General features: G+C 48.4%; 2 protein-coding genes across 2 annotated transcripts in view; one reads left to right on the plus strand and one right to left on the minus strand.

Annotated features, from left to right (window-relative positions):
* Positions 1-918: 918 nt before the first annotated feature.
* On the plus strand, positions 919-6,287 carry HPD (4-hydroxyphenylpyruvate dioxygenase). The gene is made up of 14 exons (XM_009909596.2): positions 919-978; positions 1,259-1,285; positions 2,038-2,100; positions 3,137-3,241; positions 3,413-3,455; positions 3,542-3,624; positions 3,756-3,845; positions 3,939-4,042; positions 4,208-4,285; positions 4,451-4,613; positions 4,940-5,011; positions 5,618-5,740; positions 5,883-5,999; positions 6,150-6,287. The coding sequence occupies exons 1-14, from the start codon at positions 976-978 to the stop codon at positions 6,258-6,260; spliced, it is 1,182 nt and encodes a 393-aa protein (XP_009907898.2). The 5' UTR covers positions 919-975; the 3' UTR covers positions 6,261-6,287.
* A 6,746-nt stretch (positions 6,288-13,033) lies between these two features.
* The window catches only part of SETD1B (SET domain containing 1B, histone lysine methyltransferase), a 50,859-nt gene continuing 39,668 nt past the window's right edge, over positions 13,034-24,224 (minus strand). The window contains exons 10-18 of the mRNA XM_054172973.1: positions 23,520-23,737; positions 23,121-23,268; positions 21,972-22,430; positions 18,128-19,684; positions 15,695-15,861; positions 15,292-15,423; positions 14,545-14,664; positions 14,047-14,184; positions 13,034-13,287 (exon numbers count right to left, since the gene is read on the minus strand). Of these exons, the coding sequence (XP_054028948.1) occupies positions 13,114-13,287; positions 14,047-14,184; positions 14,545-14,664; positions 15,292-15,423; positions 15,695-15,861; positions 18,128-19,684; positions 21,972-22,430; positions 23,121-23,268; positions 23,520-23,737 (3,113 nt within the window). The 3' untranslated portion in view covers positions 13,034-13,113. The remainder of the gene's footprint in view (positions 13,288-14,046; positions 14,185-14,544; positions 14,665-15,291; positions 15,424-15,694; positions 15,862-18,127; positions 19,685-21,971; positions 22,431-23,120; positions 23,269-23,519; positions 23,738-24,224) is intronic.

Genomic DNA, 24,224 nt, shown 5'->3' on the forward strand with positions numbered 1-24,224 from the left:
GGTGCCATGGGGTGGCACTGCCACAGGGCTATACAGGAGGAATAGTGCACAACAGAGGCAATGACATGAGGTGACCACAGCTCTGGTGGTGACAATGATGGCACAGAAGTGGCATTGCCAAGCTATGATGGTGCCATGAGGTGACCCTGCCCCTGCTGCTGGCCTCCCTCCAGCCTGTCCTCCAGCACTCTTGCTGGGGCAGAGCATGGCATCCATGTCCTCCATGGAGCATGGTAGCAAGGGACACAACCTCACCACCAGACAACCACACTTGTCTGCCATCCTACTGACAGACACCCAAGACCCCAGCCCCCAGCGGTGGCTCTGCTGGATCAAGCTCACCACTGCTCCCAGAAGTGGGGTGTTTGAGCACTGGTGTTTTCCCCTGGGCAGAGCTGCCTGCTGTCCCCTCCTGCTGCTCACATATTTTGGGGAACTCTGGCTCTACTGGGCACATTGGAGCTGAAGATGGCACCAGGTGGCCCCAGGCCCAGACACCGTACATGTGACTGGACTCTGTGTGCAACCAGACTGTTCTGGCTCAGTGCTGGCTGGAACTGGACATGTTCCCTCAAAAGGGTGAATGTCCCCAGGGCCAGGCAGGTGGCTGGGGAGATGTGCTGCTGTGTTTGCATCACCCCCCCAAGGCCTGGGTTTTGCTAGTTTGCTGTGGGGTTAGCAGGCTCCTGCCCCGCAGAGCCTTGCATGCTTGCATGTTCATCACCCTCCACGTTCAACCCCACTGTGCCATAGCCATGACTGAAAAGGACCTTGCAACATAGCCCCAGAAATCCACCACAGGCTAGTGCTGGCAGCTCACAGCCCAAACCAAACACAGCTCTGGGTCACTGATGCTTTGGAGTGGGGGTGAAAGAAGGTGGAGCTGAGGAGGAGCTTCCCTCATCCCACCAGGATATTAAATGCCCTCCTGGACTCACACTGTCTTGGCCGCTGTCACATCGTCAGGGCACAGAAATGGTGAGGAGCAGCAGATGGGCATGAATTCTGTAATTCATTAATTCTTTAATCCAATAACCGATTAATTAATTAATTTAAATGGCTGGGGCTCAATGACGTGGGATGATTTGGGAGCTTTACTGGGGTTAATCTCTGCTTGAATTTGGACTTTTCAGTGTCCAGACTTTTTAGTACAGACTGGAAGTTGTGTTCCTCACATGATGACCTTTGGATCAGGCTCTCAGGGGCTGAGGCACCCTCCCGAGCTGCTAACGTGTCTCTTTCTGCCTCTTTCTTTCAGACAACTTACACAGACAAGGGAGAAAAGGTAAGAGCCGCCTCGCGTCTCCGCTCTTGCTCTGCTGCCGGCTGTGAAACATCAGCTGTGCTCACACAGAGAGTACTCATTCCTTACTCCCTCATTAGCTGGTAAAATCATGAGTAAGAATGCTCTTTGGCCAGGCCACATAGGACTTGGGTCCTTGTTGTAAATCAACATTAACTACTGAAACTTTCAGATTTCTTTCCTGATCTGGGAGGAGAGTGCCAAACTCTCCCCAGCTAGCCTTGACATCTGAGCTGAATCCTCATTTGTTGCAACGCTGACTTCCAAATGCTGCACCAATTTGCCACCTTTTTATCCTACATAACCCTTTCTGTGCCAGTGCCCATTACCCTGGTTTGGGTGGTGGTGAAGTACAGAGCAATGTGGGGTTTGTCCCAGTACCCGTGGCTGTGTAAGAGCGTTTCAAGGAGAATTATCTTCAACACAGTAAGGTTGGCAGGTGGACAGCTCGCTGTGGGGGCCGCTTACAGGGAGCACTGGGACCGACCCAGTCCCAGGTGAACCAGTGCTTTGCACTTCCACCTCGCAGAGCAGAATCCTGTGGAACCTGAGTGTAAACCACTGTGGAAAATGGCTCTTTTGGGGAGTAGCTGGGGTTTTACCCAGTTCATTTGGATCCATTTGCAGGAGAGGCATTATCAGGGTTGCAGCCGCTGCTTCTCCCAGCTGCAGAGAGGCGCAGTGCTGTGGAAGAGGCTGTGGCAGCTCTCAGCTCAGTTTTCCCTTCTCTGTAGCCCCAGCGAGGTCGCTTCATCCATTTCCACTCCATCACCTTCTGGGTCGGCAATGCCAAGCAGGTGAGAGGCTGTGGCTGGCTGGGTGCCTGCTGTGCTGTGCTGGGGCGAATGCTGCGGTCATTGGCTGTGGGGAGGGTGGTTCAGCCTGGCTCCCACCGCCCTGGGGCTGTGACAGGATCCCAAAGTCCACCACTGGCCCAGTGCCTGCACCTACGCACATGGCCTCAGCCCAGTGGCCTTGGGGACCCTTGCGCAAGGCGAGGGGCAGCTGCCTGGGGGTGTGTGCAGGAGGGGCTGAGAAAATGCAACCAGGCACGCATGCTATGGCTTGTCAGAGGTGATAAGGTGTCATGGGAGCTGCTCTCCAGCCTTTGCTGCTAGAAGACTTCTGACAAATTAAAAATCCCTCAGCTTCAAACCCAAGCTGCTTTCACCCAACCTGGCAGATGAACCAGAGATCATAGAATCACAGCATGGCTTGGGTTGGAAAGGACTTTTAATGGTCACCTAGTGAGACACCCCTGCAGTCAGCAGGAACATCCCAAACTAGACCAAGCTACTCAGAGCCCCATCAAGCCTGACTTTGAATGTCTCCAGGAATGGGGCCTCCACAACCAGCCTAGGCAACTTCTTTCAACATTTCACCGCCCTCATAGTAAAGAATTTCTTCCTAATGTCCAATCGAAATCCACACATCTCTAGTTTCAAACCACTGCCCCTTGTCCTATAGGGCCAACACCCCTGCTGCCCTATTATGATGGGCAGAACCATTTTCTTCTCAGTAGCTCTCTGCCAATGGCTGTGCACCAGCCCTGTGTCCTCTGCATCCTGCCTTTCCCTAGCTGTGTTGGGTGCAGGAGGCATCTGGAGGCAGCACTTCCACTGGGTTTGGGGCTTTCCTCCAAGTACGAGCCCTTCCTCATCTTGCTCCTCCTCAGCTGTTCCTGCACACACACGTGCACATATGTGGCAGGCACAGGCCACTGTGGCCGTTCCCCATGGGCTCTTGGTGCTGTCCTGGCTGGTGGGAGCCCTGGGTGAACTGGGAGTAATTGGCACTATGACTTCACCTGGGGTGGCCCTTGCCTGTCCACAGGCTGCATCCTTCTACTGCAACAAAATGGGGTTTGAGGAGCTGGCGTACCGGGGGCTGGAGACCGGCAGCAGGGAGGTAGTCTCACATGTCATCAAGCAGGACAAGGTAAGGAGGATGATGCACCTTCTAGAGGTGCCAGGGAGGAGGTCCAGGGGAAGATGAGCTGGTGTGGGGCACATGGATGCTGCCAAAATCCATCTGCACCATTAAACCCCATGGTTCTGGGGCTGCACCACCATGTCTCCATCCCTCACCTCTCCTCCTCTTCCTCACCAGATTGTGTTTGTTCTCTCATCTGCTCTCAACCCAGGAAACGAAGGTAGGTGCTGTGGTGAGGGGTGGGGTGGGAAACCCATAGTGGAACAAGGCTCTGCTCATGACCATGGCTGCTCTTGCCCTGTACAGAGATGGGGGAGCACCTGGTGAAGCATGGTGATGGGGTGAAGGATGTCGCCTTTGAAGTGGAGGACTGTGACTTCATTGTGCAGGTAAGCAGCCCCTCTGCTCTCTCCTGCACAGCACCCCTAAACAATGAGGGGAGGTGGGGAAGCACCTGGAGAAATCTTCCCCCATCCTAGGGGAGCTGCAGCAGGAGAGGGGTCTTTCTGCTTCTGCCCAGAAAGCCAAAGAGCGTGGAGCTGTGGTAGTGAAGGAGCCCTGGGTGGAGGAGGACAAGTTCGGGAAGGTGAAGTTCGCAGTGATCCAGACGGTAAGCGGCAGGGCAGGGGCTGCAGGAGCAGGCTGGATCTGAGAGCTCCCCAAAAAAGGGGGTACCATGCAATCACTCTCCCCTCTCTCACAGTATGGTGACACCACCCACACTTTAATAGAAAAGCTCAACTACAAGGGCCTTTTCCTACCTGGGTACCACCCACCCCTCTTCAAGGACCCCCTGCTGCCAAAGCTGTGAGTACTTTCCAGAGGGTCCTGCCCAGCTCTTTGACACCATGTGCTGGTGGCATGTCTCAGCAAGGAGCTGGAGAGGTCCCCACCACCTTGCCCCACAGCCCCCTTGTGCTGTGGGGTGTCCCCAGCCCTGGCTGAGAGCCACCCTTGGCTTCCCCCTGACAGACCAAGTACCAAGCTCAGCTTTATTGACCATGTTGTGGGGAACCAGCCTGACCTCCAGATGGTCCCAGTGGCAGAATGGTAAGAGTGGGCAGGGCTGGTGGTAGGTGGGATGTAGCAGCAGTACTGCTCTGCTGGCCTCATCCTCTCTGACATTGGTGGCTGAAGCTAATTAAGCCAGAGCAAAAACTCATTAGTGCTGCAATGGAACAAGGGACTCAAAGGTGCCCTTTGTGACCCGGGCAGGTACCAGAAGAACCTACTCTTCCACCGCTTCTGGTCAGTGGATGACAAGCAGCTGCACACTGAGTTCAGTGCCCTGCGCTCCATTGTGGTCACCAACTATGAAGAGACCATTAAGATGCCCATTAATGAGCCAGCACCTGGCAAGAAGAAATCCCAGATTCAGGTGAGAGCCTGAGGTTGAGCCATCAGGCTGCCACCACCTTAAGAGGGGCTTTGGTAAAGGAAAAAGGATCAAAGATCACTGATTTGGAGCTGGCAGAGATGTTCTGTGCAAAGGTGGCTGTTGGAAAAGAGCCCTGCCTCTGCTCAGGGCTGCCAAACCCTGGAGAGCTGCTGAGAGGAAGCTGGTTTAGCTGATCTCACCAGTACTGTCATCTTCTTCATTTTGTGGTTTCAGCCCATTTTGCTTTCCTGTTTTTAAGCCTGAGTTCAGCCCCTTGCCCCCTGTAGGCAAGCTGTCACTGACATGGTGACACTTCTTCCCTGTAGGAATATGTTGATTACTACGGCGGGGCCGGAGTCCAGCACATCGCGCTGAACACGCCGGACATCATCGCAGCAGTGAGTGCAGCCCTGGGCAGCTGCTTGCCCTGGCACTGCTCCACCTCTGCCCTGTCCTGCCAGACACAGTCCTCGTCACAGGGCACTGGTGGACCATGACCCCACTGGGGCATGAGGACACAGGCAGGCTGAGTAGGCTTTGAGCCATGGTTGTTCTACAACCAGGATTAACTGTCACTGGAAAGGGACCTGCCTGCACCTGGGAGCTGCTGGCAGATGCCCATCTCTCCAGTTTAAAGCAGTTGGAGATTGCAGGGCCCCCAATGGCAAATGTTTTCCTTGGTGGGTGGTGGTGGAGAGCTTGGGCAGCTGTTGAGCACTTGGGTTTGGGCTGCTCTCCCAACCAAAGGGCCTTGAGAAGTGTCAGGTGGGCCAGGGCACCATGAAGCATCCTTGTATGGTGGCCAACTCTCTGCATTGCCTGGAGAGGGGATCTTGGGTCCTCCCATTCATGGTGCCCAAAGCAAGAGGGTGGGAGAGGCCCCCATGCACAATGTTGGTCAATGTCATGGGAAAGAATCACTCTGCCCAAGATATTCTCGACACAAAACTCTCCACAAACAAGCCCCAAGTCTGATCCATGCTGGGGTCTCCCCTGCCTTGCAGATCACCAACCTGAAGCAGCGGGGCATGCAGTTCATGGATGTGCCATCCAGCTACTACCAGGTGCTGCGGGAGAGGCTGAAAACTGCCAAAATCAAAGTGAAGGAGAACATTGACAAGCTGGCGGTGAGTCAGACCAGCCTGAGAGGAAAAAGGTTTGCCTGGGGCTGGACCAGCTCCCCAAAGTGCTTTGTAGGGGTGAGGGTGATTCAGAAGGATCCCCTTGCTCCAATGTGGGTCTTTGAGCTGTTGCCCTCTTTTTCTCCAGGAACTGAAAATCTTGGTGGATTTTGATGAGAAAGGCTACTTGCTCCAGATCTTCACGAAGCCAGTCCAAGACAGACCCACAGTATTTCTGGAGGTGATCCAGCGACATAACCACCAGGTTGGTTTGAGGGTTTCACAATGACCTTGGCTTTGAACCCTCAGGGCTCTCACTTACCATCAACCATCACTCAATGCTACTCTTTCTCAGCTGTTTCCAAGCTGATGGACCTGCTGCCCATCCTCATGGTCCATGATGTCATCTCCACAGGGCTTCGGCGCCGGGAACTTCAAGTCTCTGTTTGAAGCCATAGAAATGGATCAAGATGCAAGAGGAAACCTGACCATCCTGGAGCCCAATGGGGAGACCAGGCGCATGTAGAGGACAGCACAAAACACCACCCTCACCCCTCACGAGCTGATCGACAAATGGAACCAGCAAATGGCCCAGACCTAAGTGTCATAGACCCAAGGTAGCTGCTGCTAAGTGAAGATGTGAAAGGACTCAACCCCTATCATGACCCAGCCCCAGCACTGCCCTCCAGTGACTTCCTGGGAGAGGGAGTGTGGGAAATGGCAAATGTTCTTCAACAGCAGTTTAATCTGATCCAAACCACCAAATCCTTAAAGGACAGATGTAAGGCACGTGCCAAAGACAGGCATCTATGGAGGGAGGTGGAAAGAATAACTGGGAGAGCTTAAATTCAGGCTGTCCAAAGTTTTCTGGTAGCTTTAGCTACATGGGAAGCTGGGAGAGCAAAGCGTGGAGGCATTTGCCTCTCCATACACCTCATTTTGTAAGATTTTGGGTTAATTGCTTTTAGACTCAATCTCGAATTTGCTGAGATTAAACACATGATTTTAGGGTAGCTACGACATTCCACAATGAGAATCAAATATCCATGTTGCAGCCTTCCCAAGGCCATGCAGTCTTGTTCTAGTATCTGCAAATTCCTGAATTAATGAAGGGCTGGGGTTTCTCCCACGTGGCAGTGATTCCCTGGCTCAGATCGTGGCTGCATGTACAAAGCCCCCTCTGGGCATCACTCTGGTGTCATCTCTGTCCTTTGCAAGGGGACTTTTCCTACCAACACAATAAAATTCTTTTCTGCCAGTTTGAGTGCCTGGTTAACATGTTGGGCCTGGAGCACCTGTACTCCATGTTCACTGTGGCTGAGGAGTTCACAGACCTCAGTATACGCCTGCTGCAAAACATCTCAGGGTTTCCAGTGCCTGCAGATCTCCCCACTGTTGCCCTCCAAAGCCACCCACTGCTGCTCCTCGTTTCCCCAGCATTGCAGCTGCTCAAACCCTGAGCAGCCAAAGCCTCTGCCAAGCCCTGAGCTCAGGATGACCTCCTCAGATAGAGTCCTTCTACCAGCTGAGCCCCGCTGCCTTCTGCCCAAGGCAGCCCTGTGAGGCTGGGCTGTCTCATATCTGCCCCCTTCAGTGCTATGGTCAGCTATAAAGGCTGCTCCTCGTCCCTCTTTTCTCTTCCATGTCCTCCTCCATCAGCCACTCCATTCATCTCCGCTCCAGGCATCTCTTTTTCTAAAGTTCAAAGAAGCCACTTTGACCATCACCCACCACACTCACAGCAGCAGAGCCCCAGTGAGAAAGGGGGGGGAGGGCACATGGGCAGCTCCAGACTGTGGTTCCAGACACATCAAACCTCAGCAGCTCCCCCCTCCTTGTAAACCACAGGTAACAGAATTCATTCCAGATTTGAATAGATTGATTCAAAAGAGTGAGCCCAAAGGGCCTGTGGCCCAAACAGCCTCCCAGCATCACCCATACAGCAATACAAACATCTTACTTTGGTTTCTTTAATTTGTGGAGACAAAAGTCCTTAACCTACAAAGATGTGAACTCAAAAAATCCCAGGGCAGAGACTGCAGGAGCAGGGACCACCTTCCCAGGCAGCAGTACTCAGCTTAGGGACTCTGACTGCAGGGCAGCACCTGCTTGTGCTTCAGCTCCTGTTTTTTCTAAGATTAGAAACCCTTAGAATTGTAGATTTGCAAACTTAAATCACTCACATGTTTGTTTTTTTTCCATGCAACATACTGTTACATAAAGTAACTTCCCGCTCACCAGAATTTGTATTTTCAGTAACATTTGCTGTTCCTGGGATTGCTCTTTATCTGGCTCGGACCCCTTGAGCTCTCATGGTTCCCAGCACGGGTCCACGAGCCCTGGTTATACATTAAGCACGACATAATGGTTTTTTTTTTTTCTGTAAGAAAAGTCAGTATATTTATGGTTTGCTTTATAAAAGTTACTATAATACAATGGTACATAGTATTCAATTCACAAAAATATGAACAAATATATACAGCATGACACATCCACAACAGAAACACTTTCTTCAAAACAAGATACATACTGGTGACAGATTCTCTATGCACAAAACGTCCCTAAATTTATAAATTTGTTTAAGGAAAGAAAGAAAGAAAGAAAAAAAAAAACACAAAACCCCCAAAATCAGAACTCCTCAATCTTCAAAGCAGAGTTGTTGCTTTCTTTTTTTTAAGGAACTTCAGAAAAGAAAAAAAAAAAAAAAAAAGGTGGGTTTTTTAATTTTCCTTTATTGCAAACCATTTTCGAGCCACCTCCTTTTAAAGGAGGCCCTTTGTTTTCACACTGTGGATTCACACCACCTGGTGACAGCTGCAAGGATGGGGAGCTGCGTGCTCTTCCGTCTTGCTTTTAAAGCTGCCCCTGGGTTCTGGAGCGTGCCCTGACGAGGTGGTTCCTTCTCACCCGGACAAACACGACAGTGGCAATTAAGGAGGAAACTCATTTGAGAAAAACAAAACAAAACAAAACCAAAAAAAAACCCAAACCCAAAACAAAATAAAACAAATATCAAATGGAAACAAAAATCCAGTTGCAAACTCGCTTAAATACACTTCAGGGTGTCTATTAGACTGTACACATCTCCTCGCTTGAAATAAATAGATTTTGCACATTAGGTTTCAGACTGAGGGTGGAGGAGGGAAAGAAGAAGCCTCGACTTGGCAATTATTATTTTTTTTTGTCTTCACTTTCTTAATGCTTCCAATTCCATCAATTTATTTGAAAAAAAACAAAACACAAAACACACAAAAAAATCAAAAACCCCCAAACAAAACCAAAGCAGAACCAAAAAAAAAACCCCAACCCCCAAAACGTATTTGTACAGAATTTACATTATACAAAGCTTGACACAAGCTGTAAATGCCACCAGCTCCTTCGCTATGCTGAGTCCTCCTTCCTCCCCATCTCCTTGACATGATTTAGAGCTGGAATCTGTTTAAAAAGAACTCCAAATTACAATAGTCACTTTTAATAAATTATTTACATGCTCTTGAAGTACAAAGAAATCAGCAAAAAAATTTCAACATGTTTCTACAAGAAACGGTGTTTGAAGAGAAGATACTTGAGTGCCTATGTACAGAAAATGCTTTCTTTTAATATATATACTTCAAAATCCTCTTTTCCTTAAATTTTTATTTTATACAGAAATGCACTGAAATGATCCCTGAAAAAGGTCACAAAAACTGGAACTGAAACTACTGTATACTTTGTTGGAGTTTAAAAATGTTGGTTTTGGTTTGGTTTTGTTTTCTTGTAGAAATAAGCTGCTCTAGACAATATAAATATCTGCAAGATGAGCCCCTTCCCTTCCCAGACCCCGGACAGTCACAGACCACTTCTTGGGACCAATCTGGAACTGCTGGCAGGGCTGGGAATAAATGGGTAAGTGAAGGTGTTGGGCAGTGGCAGGTTGGGTTTGCAAGCACAGAGCACACTTCCTAGAATGCCAATTGCAGAGGCACTTGCACCCTGAGCTTGTGCCAGCTTCATGTTGGAAAACTAAAGATTTCAGCTCTGTTCCCTACACCTCTGCACTGTTCTCTTGGCCTTCCCCACCCAGTGAAGATATAGTTTTGCAGGGAGCACAGGCAACTTAAGTTACAATAAACTGGGGACAGGCTTTCCACCAAACAAACCCACTTCAGTCAATCTCTCGGTAAAGCAGCGCACAGTGCTTTTGAGGTGCCTTTTGAGCCCTTCCACTCCCTCCATGGGGTGCCTGTGCTGACTGCTGGGTCCAGTTCAGGCTGGTGTGTACACCATACACCTTCTGCCTTTCTCCTCTCATCTCACCCCTTGCTAAGCACATGGCAAATTACCCAGGAGGGATTAGAAAGGCTTCTCTTGGGGCTGCCTTTCAAAACCACATCCTGGTTTTTAGCTTGCAGGCTCCCTGGCCCTGATGAGACCCCACTGCCCTGCGGGGACAAGGTAGCCACAGGCAACTGCAGCAGCTCATGGAAATCACTAAACCAGATTTATGATCCTCATCATGACAATCATCCTAATCATGATCTGTTTGGGGGATGGGGCAGCTTTGCAGTCTGAGATAAAAGCTGCACAGGTAGGATTCTGTGAGCCAAGATTTGGAGGGAAGAGAAGCCTCAGGTTTGGCTTTGAGACCAGAACAATGTGATTTTTCAGAAGTGCTGTGGGTCTAACAGCTTGTTTTCATCCTGGGGGACTTCTGGGAGATCAGCTCTTCCAAAATCTCATGTTACTTGTCTGGGACCCTGAAAAGGGGATGGGTTATGGGCCATTTCAGAAGTACCCAAATGATTTAGGTGCTCATGGGTTTTGGCACCCAAATCCCTTTAGTGCTCCTCGAAATGGCATGGAGGACCCTAACTTGTAGGTTGCATTCCACAAGACCATGATTTGTCCTCCCACCTCTCCTCAACAAAAATTAAGGCAAACTGCAGGGGCCTAATTCCATCCAGATATGCCAGAAAATATTTGGGGGCTGGGCCAGCTGAGGTGCCTTTGACCCCAGAAAACCACTGTTAATGCACTGGTTTGATGAACCAGTGAGGAAGGTGGCCAAGGACATCAGCAGAACTGCTGCACACAGGGGTTTCAGTTCTGAGACACAGGAAACTTCTGTGCATTCCCAAAGCTTTGAAAGTAAAAGGCCAAGCTGTAGTGATGCCAATTGCAAGTGTCCACACAACAAGATGAACCTTACTTTAAAAACTAAAATAAACTAAACTGAGCAGCTGGTTGAACTCCCCAAGGCTCCTGCCATTGCTGCAGTTACAACCAATGGTCAATGACAGAAACTAGTTGTGCTTCTCATGATTTTAGGTTCTGGGTCACCACTACCCAATTGCTGGATTTATAAAAGAGGGGGAAACAATACCAGAATAAACCAAGATGCGACTATGGACTGTCCAATCTCAGCAACAACCTCCTTGCCCTCAGACAGAAATACAGGCAGTATTAAGGCAGCTTGTAGCAGTCTCTATGTTGCTGTTTTTTCAGGCCTTCAGTCTGAAAAAGGACTTTGGATGGAGAGGACTAAGCCACATCCCAAGCTCCACTCTGCAGTGGCAGCCTGGCAATTCTACATAACAGCTGGAAAAACTTCCAGGAAACTCTTTCACAAGGCTGTAACCTCTACTCGTGAAGCTGTGGTCAGGCAGCCATCACCTCTGATTTTGAAAGGCTACAAGAATACAGCTGTGCAACGTGTTCTGTGGGGAGAAGGTGTTTAGTTATGCAGATCATCTTCCCATTTCATAATGACATTGCAACTTCCCCTTACAAGCCAATTAAAAAAGGTTTTAGTACAACTAATCACTACTTTTAAAGCAGGAGAAATCCAATCCAAGCCAAAAAAACTGATCCTGTCGATACCTGAACAGTCCCAGATCACAGCCAAAGAAGTATTTCTTTGGTGTTTTGCCCCATTTTTAAATGGAACCTCTCAAAAAACTGTGACCTTCACCTCAGCACATCTACAAGGACAAAATACATTGAAAAACCATGCCTTCCAAACTTAAAGCAGCATTCATTTTCCTGGGACACTTTTACCATGTTCTTACTGAAGGGACAAGACCACCCCAGGCCAAGTTACTGAGTAACTGAGGGAGGAGAGTGGCATAGCAGGGCTCACGCCTATCACAGGAGGCATCTCCCCCATTCAAGGACAGAGCAAATATTCTACCTAAAATGCTGGAAAGGCAGGAAAATGCAGAGGAAAAAAACAAGAGAAATGAATACAAGACACAGCCTACTTCCCATTACAGCTGTGAGCCATAGTGTATGCTTACAAGGAGGATAAGGTTTTGACAGCATGAACAGGGGCTGAATTGTCTATTTCACTTCAGCCTCAGCTTTTTTTTTTGCATGCAAAACAAACCCATCTCCAAGAAACAGGCATCCCCAAAGGCCACACACTGTACCATGATGCTGCACCTACACAGCTGACGACTTCCTATGACTGACTGCAGCATCTAAATCATTCCCGTGTACAGGTGCTGAGGTTTTGATCCCTCAATATACCAGCATGGCATATGAAAACTAGACATGAGCCCAAGGCGCTAAGCTGAGGTCTGTGGCTGACCTGACCCTTCCCCAGGGTGTCTGGCTTAGGGAAAACTAGTTCAGGTTCACCCCTAACAAAAAGGCAGGACAGTTTACCTCTAGTTTGTCTGCAGACACATCTCCATATACACACACACCCCCCATCCCCATTCACACACCCTCAAGCCTCTGGCTTGCTCTGTAACATCAACCTTACATTTATTTACAGCTTAACTCTGAGAAATCTGTGCAATTTCAGCCAATCAAGCTCCCAACAAACCCTATACGGCGTTTTTCAGTCTCTGCTTCACATTTAAACGTTGAATGTCTTTTTCAACCAACAAAACTGATGAGAAAAAGGTAGCAGCATTTATGAAAAGGTAAAGGTTCCTAGCAATTGAAAAAAAAAAACAACAACAAAAGGACAAGGTACCATTAGCCCATTGTGGAGCACTGATGTAGGGACTGAACAGAGAAGCTAGTGTTTGGATAGACCATGCCACACAACGGTAGTCACCTTTTTGTGTGCGTCTTGGGTCTGCAAAGGAAAGAGCACCTGAAACATGAACAGTCCTCGGAAGCGTGTGCGCTTTTTGCTTTCATTCATGATCCTGGCAGAAGTGCGAAACTTGGCTTTTCTCTTCTCTTTTTTTTTTCTCCTCTCTTTTTTTTTTTTTTCCTTTTATTTTTAATTTTTTTTCTTCCTTTTTTTTTTCTTTTTTTTTTTTTACCCCAAATTTTTTTTTTTTTTTTCTTTTTTTTTCTCTCCTGTTTTTGGCAAAGTGCAACCACACCTGGTTACCACAGTTTTGACATGGCCGAAGGTGCAAATGTGATGAGAAACCTTGAGTTCAGTTCAGGGTTCCCCTGCAGTTCTCAGAGCCACACAGACACGGGATTTTTACATCCTCAATGGGGAACTTGTAGTCGTAGGTGATTTCCTCATTCACATTGATGTGCTGCTTGGAGTAGATGACGATCTTCTTCTGAGATTCCACCGTGATCACTTTTGCATAACAATTTGGCTGCAAGGGTGAGAGAACAGGTAATGGTTTAGGCTCCTGATGACCACAGCTCCCCAGCTTCCACACAATCATTCCAAGCTAAAATGGAGTAGGGCAATCCTTTCCCTAGACAGCTTTGGACAGACTCCCAGAGCCTGGACCTAGGGGAAGCTGAGAGAGAGGCATGAAGCCATAAAACAGAGCAGCCTGCTTCCCCAAAATATCAACATTCTGGTCATCTGCGGTGCAAAAAAGCCTGGATGATGCTTCACCAAATTTGTAACAACTAATGCTTAACAAATTGGTCAGACAGCCAAGTGTTTGAGTGTAGACTGCAGCACAGAGCAGAGGGAAAAGCAACTTCTCTACTTGCCAGGGCAGAGAACACTTTTCCCATGTCGACTCTAGAAGGAGACTATTCCCACAGAGTATCAGTGCTACAGTTTGGCTTGTTTTAAGGAAATATTTGTTAGATATGTTTGAACAGTGTCCATCAGAGTCCCCCAGCACAGTCAAGAGGATTCTGAGTGTGTTCTGTCTCACTGTGTGTTTTATTTCTCAGTCTCCCAACTCTCTTTACACTATTTTAGACTCTGCTTTGATCTTGGAGGTCTCTTCCAACCTGGTTCATTCTATGATCTGCTACAGCTGATTAACATTTAATCATAACCCCCCGACCCCCTGCTACTTCTGAACATGGCCCTAATCAGAGTCAGCAAGGCTTTGGTGGGTTTCTCAGTATGCCAGAGTACAATTCCATGAAAAAAATGAGATACTTACATTGCAGCTGTGGTTAATAAACCTGGCAAAGTTCCCACATTTGGTGGCATCGATGATGGTGTCATGATCAACTCTGAACATGTAACTGCTTCCAATGCCTTCATCCTCATATCGCTTCTCCCGCATGTCAGCAATGACCTATGGAAACCCCACAGGTAGGGTCATTGATCTGTGAGCAGAGATCTGCACAACACTCACCTGGGCTGTGCTTGTGCCACTCAACAGATGCATGACCCTGAACATCCTAGGAGCACAGACACCTAACTGAAAACACGCAAGTTCAGGATGGGCTTCTTGAGAGCTTATCTCCTAAGGATCTGAGTGCTCAGCTTCTATGGGCTGTTAAAAATCCCACCCTTGTACCTCCAAATCATATGCCAACCTCTGCCTAGCTCACATGGCTAACACCTTAAAGCAGAGACTCCAACCCCTGCTGTCATAACCAAATGCTTCTTTCAGGGCTGCTTTTTGCTCAGATTTCACCCAAATCCAGCTTACCTGCCTGATGTTCTGACCCACGTATTCAATCACCATCTCATCAGCTGCAATGGGCTCCATAGCAAAAAGGCCCCAGTCATGGATGTGGCTCTTGCAGAATTTTAGTTTCTTCTTCCGGAACTGTGTGGAAAAAAACCCAGCCCCAACCCTGCGTCAGCCACGGAACAGAAAGGGAAAGGCCATCCCTAGCTCCAGCATCCACAGCGTGCTCCAAGCTATGAGCAGTGCTGCAGTGTGTCAACCCAGTTTAGTTTCCTTTCTGTCTTGTGGCGACAGCAAGGCAAGAGAGAGGTCACAGGACCTATCATAGAGTTACAGTACTTGGGATTTTACCACTGACCATAATCTGGATAGAAGAAACCCTTTGAGGCCATCAGACTCTGTCCTGCTTAAGCCTGAAGGTTCTGAGCAGGGCTCAAGCTCTGCAATCATCACATACTTAGTCACAGCCAGCACCAGACAGCTCGTGTCTCTACCTCTCACAAGTGAGCACACTGGACCAGATGTCACATTTTTGTTGTGACTGCTCTGCTCCCATTTCATTAGGCAAATGTTGTGCCTTACACACTGTATTATATCAAGCACAGGAGAGACCGGCACCCTTTGACCATCTGGCACATACAGCAGTGCCCAGTGCTGAGATGGCCATCACCAAGGTGAGACCAAACTGCCAGGAGGTCCTTGGCCTGGCCTCAACCTGCCCCCAGCCTGCCCCTGTGCAAAGCAGCAATTCACAGGGTGACCTACCTTGAGCTGGTTAAACTTGAGGAGGTCACTGTCACAGCTACCAGTGAACGAGGACAGGAGCCTGCGTTGCTCTGACCGCCTCTCGGAGCCAGCCCGGGTGGAAGCATGAGGTTGGGCAGGGATGCTCATACCCTGAGAGGACAAATGGGTGATCAAAATCGACCCAACACCCTGCAGCCTCCCTGTGAGAAACCCCTGTGCCACAACACCCCCCCCATGGAATGTGTGGCCTCCCAAAACATCCCACATCAAACACTAACACCTCCCTAGCTGCTCCAGGACCATCAACTCGCCACAGGCAGAGCAACAGCTTCACCCCATTCCTTGCCAAAAGGCAGGAAGCACTGTGTGTGACACCAAACTCCCTTCACACCTCAGCAGCCAGCAGAGGACATGTCCTCACCTGTGTGTCAGCTGGAGGCTCCTCTGCAAAAGCTCGGCTATTGTTGAGGTATTTGAGTTTGTCCTTCTTGTCGATTTTGTAATAGCCTTCGCTTCGCGCGCAGCCTGTCACGTGCTCCCGCATCCCGTCGTCCCGCTTCTTTTTCTTGGGGGTAGAAAAGCTAGTAGGTGGGAAGAAGTTAAGGAGAAACACAGCCACCACCACGTATCAAAAAACTTGCTACAGCTACATAGGGCTAAGGCCAGAAGCACAGAAAATTAGGAAGGTTTTGGGGGAGGTTGGGGGAAAAAAAATGAGTATTATTGAACAATAAAAGATCACAGGAGCCCACATGCCTCCAGGAAAACCAAGCATGGTCTTGCCTTCTTGGCTGCATGCTTTGGGAAACTAAAGAGACAAGGAAAATTTAAACATAAAAGGTTAAGCTGTCAAACCTGTTTGAGAAAGGATTTCCCCACAGCATGCACTAGGTACACAGACAGCAGCTGCCCAGCCCCCTGGACGTATATTTTCTCTGGTTTGAGGGACACACTTTTGTTCTACCTTCAGAAACTCCCTGCAGTCACCCTGAGCCCTAAAGACACCACAATGATCTCAGGGCAGCAGTGACCACCACCAACGAGGGCTGGAAGCAGAAGAGATGTGCAAGAGATGCTCCTCAGCACAAAGTGCTTGCAGACAGAAGCTGCTCTCACCAGCTTCACTAAATCAGCTGTCCCTGAAGGGACAGCAAAGACCTTGGGCAGATGTTTCAAACTCCACTGTCCTGATCAGTCAGGAAAACATGGAGCTGGCCTGGCAAAGACTCATTGCACCAAGCAGGCAGAAGGCACCTTCAGGTTCTTGGCTTCTGGAAAGACAGTGGGTCTGTACTGCTGGCAGCTCACCTCAAAAACAGAGCCATGAAGCTAGGATGACAGATCAATCAATCATTTAATAAAAAGGTTCCTGTGAGCTGTAACATATCCTTAACACCAGAAAATTGAAGAAAGGGGCTCATAAAAAGCAAGAACTGACGGCTTTGAGATGAGAGCACGGAGGTGTGCGCTTGCTGGGTAGCAAGTGAACCCTGCACATGCTTTCACACCCATGCAGCACAGGATGAACCAGCAACTGGCTGCAGATGATTTTTGAATGGTTTAAAAAGTGACTGTAAATGTGCTGTTCCAGTAATCCTTATCAAAAGGGAAACAGGTTCCACATATTTCACTCTAAGTTGCCAAATGCAAACATATTTAAGCACAGGGCCACAGGCAAGCCCTGCCCTCAACCATCCTCTTCTGCCTGTCACTGTCTGTGGTCTCCCACCACTGCAGGGCCAGTCACTCCCACTTCAAAACTGGTTTAGTTTTGGAATTGCTTCCCCACATAGGACACAAACTGAGAATTACTGGTGATGATGCATTTCATTTTTAGAATATTTCTTTCAAAGAATTTCAGAATACTTCCTTCAAATAATTAAATAAATCAATTTCAAGGCTGTTCCACTGGCACAAAAGGGCAGAAAATTATAAAGTTAATCTTACAGAAAGCCACTTTGAGATGCAGAGAAAGAATAAAATCACACAACTCAGCACTGAGATCCACTTGCTTTTTGTTAGAAATAACCAGTGATATGATACAAGTGGTCTGGATGTTTTGTTTTTCCTTTCTTATCTCAGATGAGGCATTTTAACTCCACACAATTTCTAACTGGACACTACTGGTGGCTGTAGACACACAGTCTTGCTCTGAGACAGCTTGTGAGTCCTAAAAATGCTCTCAAAAGATTCAAAGCTACAACCAGTGCTGCTGATGACAAGCTCATGGGCAAGACAGGAGGGGACAGGGTAAGATCCTGCCCCACCAGCACCATCCCATGCTCCTTGCTGCAGCAGGAGCAGTGCTTTCCCTTGCCCAGCCTGAGTCTGTGGCTGTCCCCAGTGCACCTCTTAGAAAGCAGGGCTTTTATTAGCATTTCAAACTCAGTGTTAAAGCTGCTAGCACCACTAACTCATCTTTTTGGGCACAGATGGTGAGATTATTTTTACAGCAAGTTTTAGCCCCAAGTTAAAGCCCTGTGTGTGTAGACTAGAAATTCCACAGGCAGGCTAGAAAAAAAAATCCCCAAACCAGAAAAGTCTGGTTTAAATGCAGACAGAAGCTTCTCAAACTAGCAAGGAAACCACCCCAGAAGAGGTGCATACAGATTTTCCCTGCAGTCCCAGATTGAAAATGCAGCAAGAACAGCCACTTCTGCAGTATTTTGGTATTGCAGCTTTGGGGAGTAAAAAACCATCTAAAATACCCTGCTGATACAAGGAATTGCTATTCTAGTAAGCAAATGCCTCTTCCACCAGCAAACTTAGTCTTTTACACTGCAAGTCCTACATGAGACCGTCTCGTGCATCCTACACGTGCGGTCTAAGGCAGAGCACCAGTGAGAAAGGATATAAGGATGGAAAACCCAGAGGGTGTCGTTGAGCCAGTCCATACCATTGTCCTGCTGCAACAAGCGGTCGTAAGTGATGCACATGAATTTGATGTCTTCCTCATCGATGCCGCCGTTCCAGATATCGTACAAAATGGTCATCTCCTCAAACTCGGAGCGTGGCCTGAACTGGGGCTGGGGTGGGGAATATTCAGGGGAAGGAATCACTGGGAGGTGCTCAGGTGACTTCTTTTGCCTTCGCCACTGTCTTTTAGGTTTTGTGTGAGCTTCTTCTTCCTTGAAGTCTTCATTCCACTGGTTCTCCAGTTCCTTAAATGGCAGCTTCTCTGCAACTGTCTCAGCTGCTACTTTGTTGTGGAAATCATCATTCCTGAAGTCCAGGGTGATGGCTTCAGGGTCTTTCAGTCCATAGAAAGCATCAGGATGTCCACTCAACAGCTCTTTGCCCACAGCACTTTCCACCAAGGCCACTGGCACAGGAGGAGGTTCTGTGGGTTTGACCGAGTACATATCCAAGGAGAGGACAGAAGGGGGTGACCGTCTTGGCCGACCTGGCCTCCTTTTGGGAAGAACAGAAGGTGGCGGGGGGGGAGGAAGAATAGAAGCACCAATGGGTGCCTCTGGTGAGAGTGAAACAGATTTTATGTCCGCCTTGCATTCCTCAATGGGCATTCTTCCATCTCCATGCATGCATGGCAGGGCTGCTACAGGTATTGGCTCATCAGGTGGCAAACCCATGTCCGTGTGGAAATCTGCTTGTGGGGGCCCGGCAAAGGGGATAGGGGAAGGAGCACTGTTCATGCTGAGCGTAAGGGAAGCACCGAGAGGCTCTTTAAAGGGTTTCTCATCCAGCTCATCCTCTGACTGCTTCTTGCCAGACAAAAGGCAAGGAATGGTAGCACCAGCCTCTGGGAAAGTAGGCGTGAAATTGAAATCTCTCCCAGGAGTCCGAGGAATGCCACTGTTAATGCCAGGAGATTGGGATGGGTAGGAAAAGGGGCTCCCTGGGACTTGAGGGGAACTGAGGGTCAAGCTGCTTCCCGTAAGGGGAGCATCACTTCCTGGCGTGGCCGGAACAGTGTCCGTGCTCTGCGACTTTGCAAGGGGGTGTGAAGACTTGGCCAAAATGTCCCGCCCAGGAGTCCTAGGAATCTCCTCTTCCATGGATGTTTTGGTCACCATTAATTGTTCAGGGAACTTCTCTGGAGGGACTAAAGACTCTTCCTTTCCGGGGGTTGACGGTAAGGGAAGCATGGAGGATGGCACCTTGTGGGCTGGAAGCAAAAGAGTCTCAGTCTCTGAATGGATCATCACTTCCCTTCCAGGTGTGCGAGGCAGCCGGTCCTCCTCCTCTGATGTAGAGGGCAGCTTCGTTTTAACATGAGCTTCCATGCTGCTGTCCTCAGGCTTGCTGAAGAAGCTGCTTTTAGGGGGCAGAGCTTCTCCAAAGGCTGCCACTGGAGTAGTGAGACAGAGAGCCTCCTCCTCATCTTGAGATTCAGGCTTTGGACCCTCCTGTACCTCTGGCTCCAGCATGGCAGCGGATTCGGACTCTTCCTCTGAAAGAGGCAGAAGAGAATCAGGAGCTTTGCCTCCACACAGTTGCTCGCCACTTGCCAGTAAAAGCATGGTTTAAGAAGCTGCAATTACAGAACAACCCAACTCCACTGGGAGGCTTTAACAACTCCAATGCTTTACATTTTGAAGGCACAGAGTGTGGACTAATTAGCTGCTACCACAGACATCCCTAATGGACCATAAAAAACCCACACTATTAATTTGAGGATTAAGCTATGACACAGGCCAGAATGAAGGTTCTACCTTCAAAACCCCTGACCACCTTCTGAATAGACATAGAAAGAATTAGTGGATTGCGAGGTAAGGATTTTACAGGAGAGCTGTCCGAACACAGAGCTATCAGCTTTACTAATGTGGGAAGGTAAACTAATTGCAAGGCCAAGAAGAACCCTCAGCTCTCCAAGGAGGGAGCAGTGAAGGGAGATGCATAACATTCCTGTACAACACATGAAGGAAACGGGAAACCCTTGTATTGAATGAAGAGACACTCAGATAGTATCAATGAGGCAATTTATATGCTGCTCGCTCTACAGCAAGCTCATTTGTCTGGAGTTTATTTACCCCCTTAGGGCCAGGGCCAAAAAGAATCAACAGCAAATCTTGTTAGGCAGCTCAAAATAACATTTTCAAGTGGGAGAGCAGAAGGAGGTGGAAATGCCTCTAGAGTAGCAAGGGAAGTATTCCCCATTTGTGCTGAAGGATCTGAGATGGGTCCAGTCTCTGTAACTCCTGTACAAGTGGGCTGGGCTGCACAAAAGCAGTGCTACAGTTTGAGGTTCCCACAGCTTACATACAAAGCTCAGCCCACAGGCCAAGGTGCCCAAATGAAGGGCTCCCCAAATTTGTGCCCTCTCTGCACACTGAGCTGTTCTAGAAAGGATCTGTGCAAACTTGTTCTTCTTTGTCCTGCCCAGTTTAAAATTTTGCTTCTTGACAGCTTTTAGATTTTATGGCAGCCATGGAGTAAGAGCCTGAGCAGGGACTGCATTTCCAGCTCTCCAAGTGCCAAAATACTGTCTAGTCCTCAGCCACGAGTCCTGCCTGAGGCTCACACCACAGGTCACACCAAATGTGCTTTCCCTCTTGGCTCCAGTTTTTAATGTCTTAATTCCAAGCTACAGAATTTGTCAAACTTTATGCATCTTGCTCTTGTTTTAGTAAAATGTTTCTACTTTCCTTGGGTTGATTACAACTCAGTGTTGAATGAAGGTAATTTCATTCTTTCAGAAAACCAGGGAGTATCACTGGTTTAAAAGGACTTCATAAAAAAACCACACCAAAAAACCAAACAAACCCAAAACAACCTGTTGTAGTTTGAGCTGGGTGCCCCCCTGGTGCATTCACTTCCTGTGTCCAGAAGTCCAGCCCAGAGGGATGGACACAGGAAACTGTGTATTTCCTACCATAATTCTTTGCACCACTATAAGATCCAGTGCGGAGTCTGGCACTTCCTCTTTCCTTCCCTCTCCGAGACTTGGTAACTGGGGGAGAGATCTCCCGGCCATGGGCCTGAATGGGCCCAAGGCCACAGGGGGATGGGCAGTCTCAGGCCTGGCCAGCTGAGACTAGCCCAGCAGAGGGAGGGGGAAGAAGGAGCCCTGGGGGTTTTGGATGCACCCTCAGGTGGGGATGGGATCTTTCTTTGTCACTGCGCTTTGGGTTTTCTGTAACATTCACTGCTTTCTATTTAAACTTTCATCACTTTTGCAATCCGTTTGTCTGAGTCGTTATTTCTGCCTGTGGTGGGAAGGGGATCTGCCCCAACCCATTACACAACCACAAATAATAATATTAGGAACCAGTTATAATTCTCAGACTCCACTCCCCTGCCCCACAGAGCTTGCCAGTCACATACTGTTTTGCTATTAAAACCAAAGACAGTCTCTAGTGACTCACTAAGCACAGATCCCTGCTCTGCTTTAGCAGCCATGGGTTTTCTATCTTGAGCTTCAGCCACCACACCATCCAGTCAGTCACCCTTGGACGATGACAACTGTTCAGTTCCTGCAGGACACTAAAGTGGCCCGGGATAAGATTCTGGATACTGTAACCACAGTATTTTTAGTAGCAGATGGGTTGTGCAGAGCTCCTTACTAGGAGGGAAAGTTCAGCACAGATCTCTTTCCCTGTACAGATAGCCCCTAGCCTAGAGCCAAGACTGGAGGCAGTAAGAGAACAAGGGATATGCAAACCCATACATCCTGGATGCTGTGAGAACACTGAACTTGAAATGTGGTGAAAAATGCCAAACCACACGGAAGGACATACCTGGCCTACAGATGGGAGACAGCACAAGTTTTGTCTCCTGGTCTCTTTCCATAACCAAATGTTTCAGTGTTTCAGCAGCAATAGATGCCTCTGGAACTTCACCACATTCAGCTTCCCCTGCCTTGATTTCTTCCATGCCTTCATCCTTCACTGGCAATGCTGGCACTGTGAGTCCCAAGCCCGCTGCATCCATGTAGTCATCCACAGGATACAGCTCCAAAATAGTCTCCCTCTCATCATCAGGAAGCTCCTGAGCAGCAGGTTCATGCTCCGTCTCAGCCACCATAGCTTCTCTGTCTTGATCTTCAACCACCTCTTCCTCCTCTTCCTCCTCCTCATCTTCTTCTTCATCATCCTCATCTTCATCATCTGAGTCTGAACTCGACTCAAAATCAGAGGAGTCCTCACTTTCATCGGATGATTCAACTTCAGCCTTGGAAGACGAGGGACTTGCTACATCTACAAGAACAAATTACTATTAGTTCTGCTTTCTGACTTAAACAATCAGAGTCTACTGTAGTACAAATATCTCTTTAACACACTGCAACAGCATGGAAAGGGCTTCAACAGCAGTGTGGGGGTTTGAATGTGTCGCTTCCCAATTTATTCATTTTGCAGAGACTCCCAAACCATGTTTTTGGATGCTTACAACAATCACCACACAACAGGCAGCTCCAAGAGCAGAGGTAGTGCTGCTTGGCACTCTGCCCACATAAGCCTCTTGGAGCTGTATTAAGATTTTCTGCTGTCTTCACACACAGCTTTAACATGTGGAAGTTACCACCTTCCAGAGCAGGAATTGATTGAGAGAACAGAAAAGAATTAGCAGCTAAATTACTCCTGTTTGCATCAGGTCCCTTCACCTGCCAGCCACACATTTCATCAAAGCAGCACAAACTTAGCTAGCTGTAAGACCTCTGTGCCTCTGTCAAGTTGGGCTGCAATCACTCAGAGAAGACCTACTACAAAGGGACCCACAGTCAGAAGGATCATGGAAGCTTCACAGAAAACAATTAAGTACATTATCTTGTATCAAACTGCTCTTCAGTTAGAGAAGATGCACAAATAAAAAAATCAGCTCCCAAGTGCAAAAAGCAAACCACAGCTGACCTGAAAGCTACACTTGTTGTTTATGCTGGAGCTGCTTACCCTCCTCAGAGTCCTGCTCCTCATCTTTGTCACTTGTGTCTATGCCTGTCTCCTCTTCCTCTTCCTCATCATCTTCCTCCTCCTCTTCATCATCATCATCATCTTCTTCATCCTCATCCTCATCTTCTTCCTCATCCTCCTCTTCGTCCTTTGCAAGAAAGCATTGCTAAAATGAACAGTCAGATTCTGAGAACTGGCTGTCACTGAGGTACCCAGCAGTGATTCTCAGGGATGCTGACCACAGAACCTAAAGAGGGAATAACCTTACAGAGATTCTCTCAGCACAGACCCTAAGAGGACAGCTCATCTTATAAAGGTAAGTTGGGCACCTGGAATTACCAGCCCCCCTTTTGATGACAGAAAGCACTTACTCAAAACTCCCATCACAAACCAACAAACCTTGCCAGGTGCTGCTTTCACCAAGCCTCCCTCTTCTTCCTGCTCCTCTTCTTTCTCTGAGGAGGACTCTTCCTCTTTCCCTGATGTCTCATCTCCCTCTTCTCCCTCGCTGTCAAGCTCCAGTGGCCTTGCTGGTCGCCGCCTCAGCCCCACTGCTTCTGCATCCTTCTTTAACAGGTCAGATGTTGCATCAGAAGCATCCCTGTCCCTCTCCGACTCTGGTGAACAGAAACAAGAAGGAAATTGCCACCAAATACCTTGCAGTGGAGGACAGGAGTTGATTACATAATGGAAACTTTCTCTTTGGGAAGATCAAAGCCAGAAGCAATGTACCCACATGGAGCACAAGTCCCAGGCTTACAGGGGCTTACTAATTTCACAGTGTAAGTGAGGGTGGGACTGAGTGGTGGGCGTTGAAACACCAAGGTTGGCAAAATGTGGGTGGCCAAAGCTGAGGAGCTGTAGGCAGAGCAGCTAAGAGACATGGCACTACTGAGGTCAGAAAAAGTGAGCTGAATTTAACACCTTTTTAAGCGCTTCAGCAACCCCTGCTTCTGTCCTCTCATTTCAAAACCAGTTGTCAGTCTGAGTCAACCTTATGGCATGACTAACTTGAAGCCACTTCATTATGCAAAAGAAATGGCATTCAAAGCTTTGGCTTATCACTACTCTTCCTGCTTCCAGGAAAAAAAACATTAAAATATT

The sequence above is a fragment of the Dryobates pubescens genome, chromosome 25, assembly GCF_014839835.1.
Source record: "Dryobates pubescens isolate bDryPub1 chromosome 25, bDryPub1.pri, whole genome shotgun sequence".
NCBI classification, from domain to species: domain Eukaryota; kingdom Metazoa; phylum Chordata; class Aves; order Piciformes; family Picidae; genus Dryobates; species Dryobates pubescens.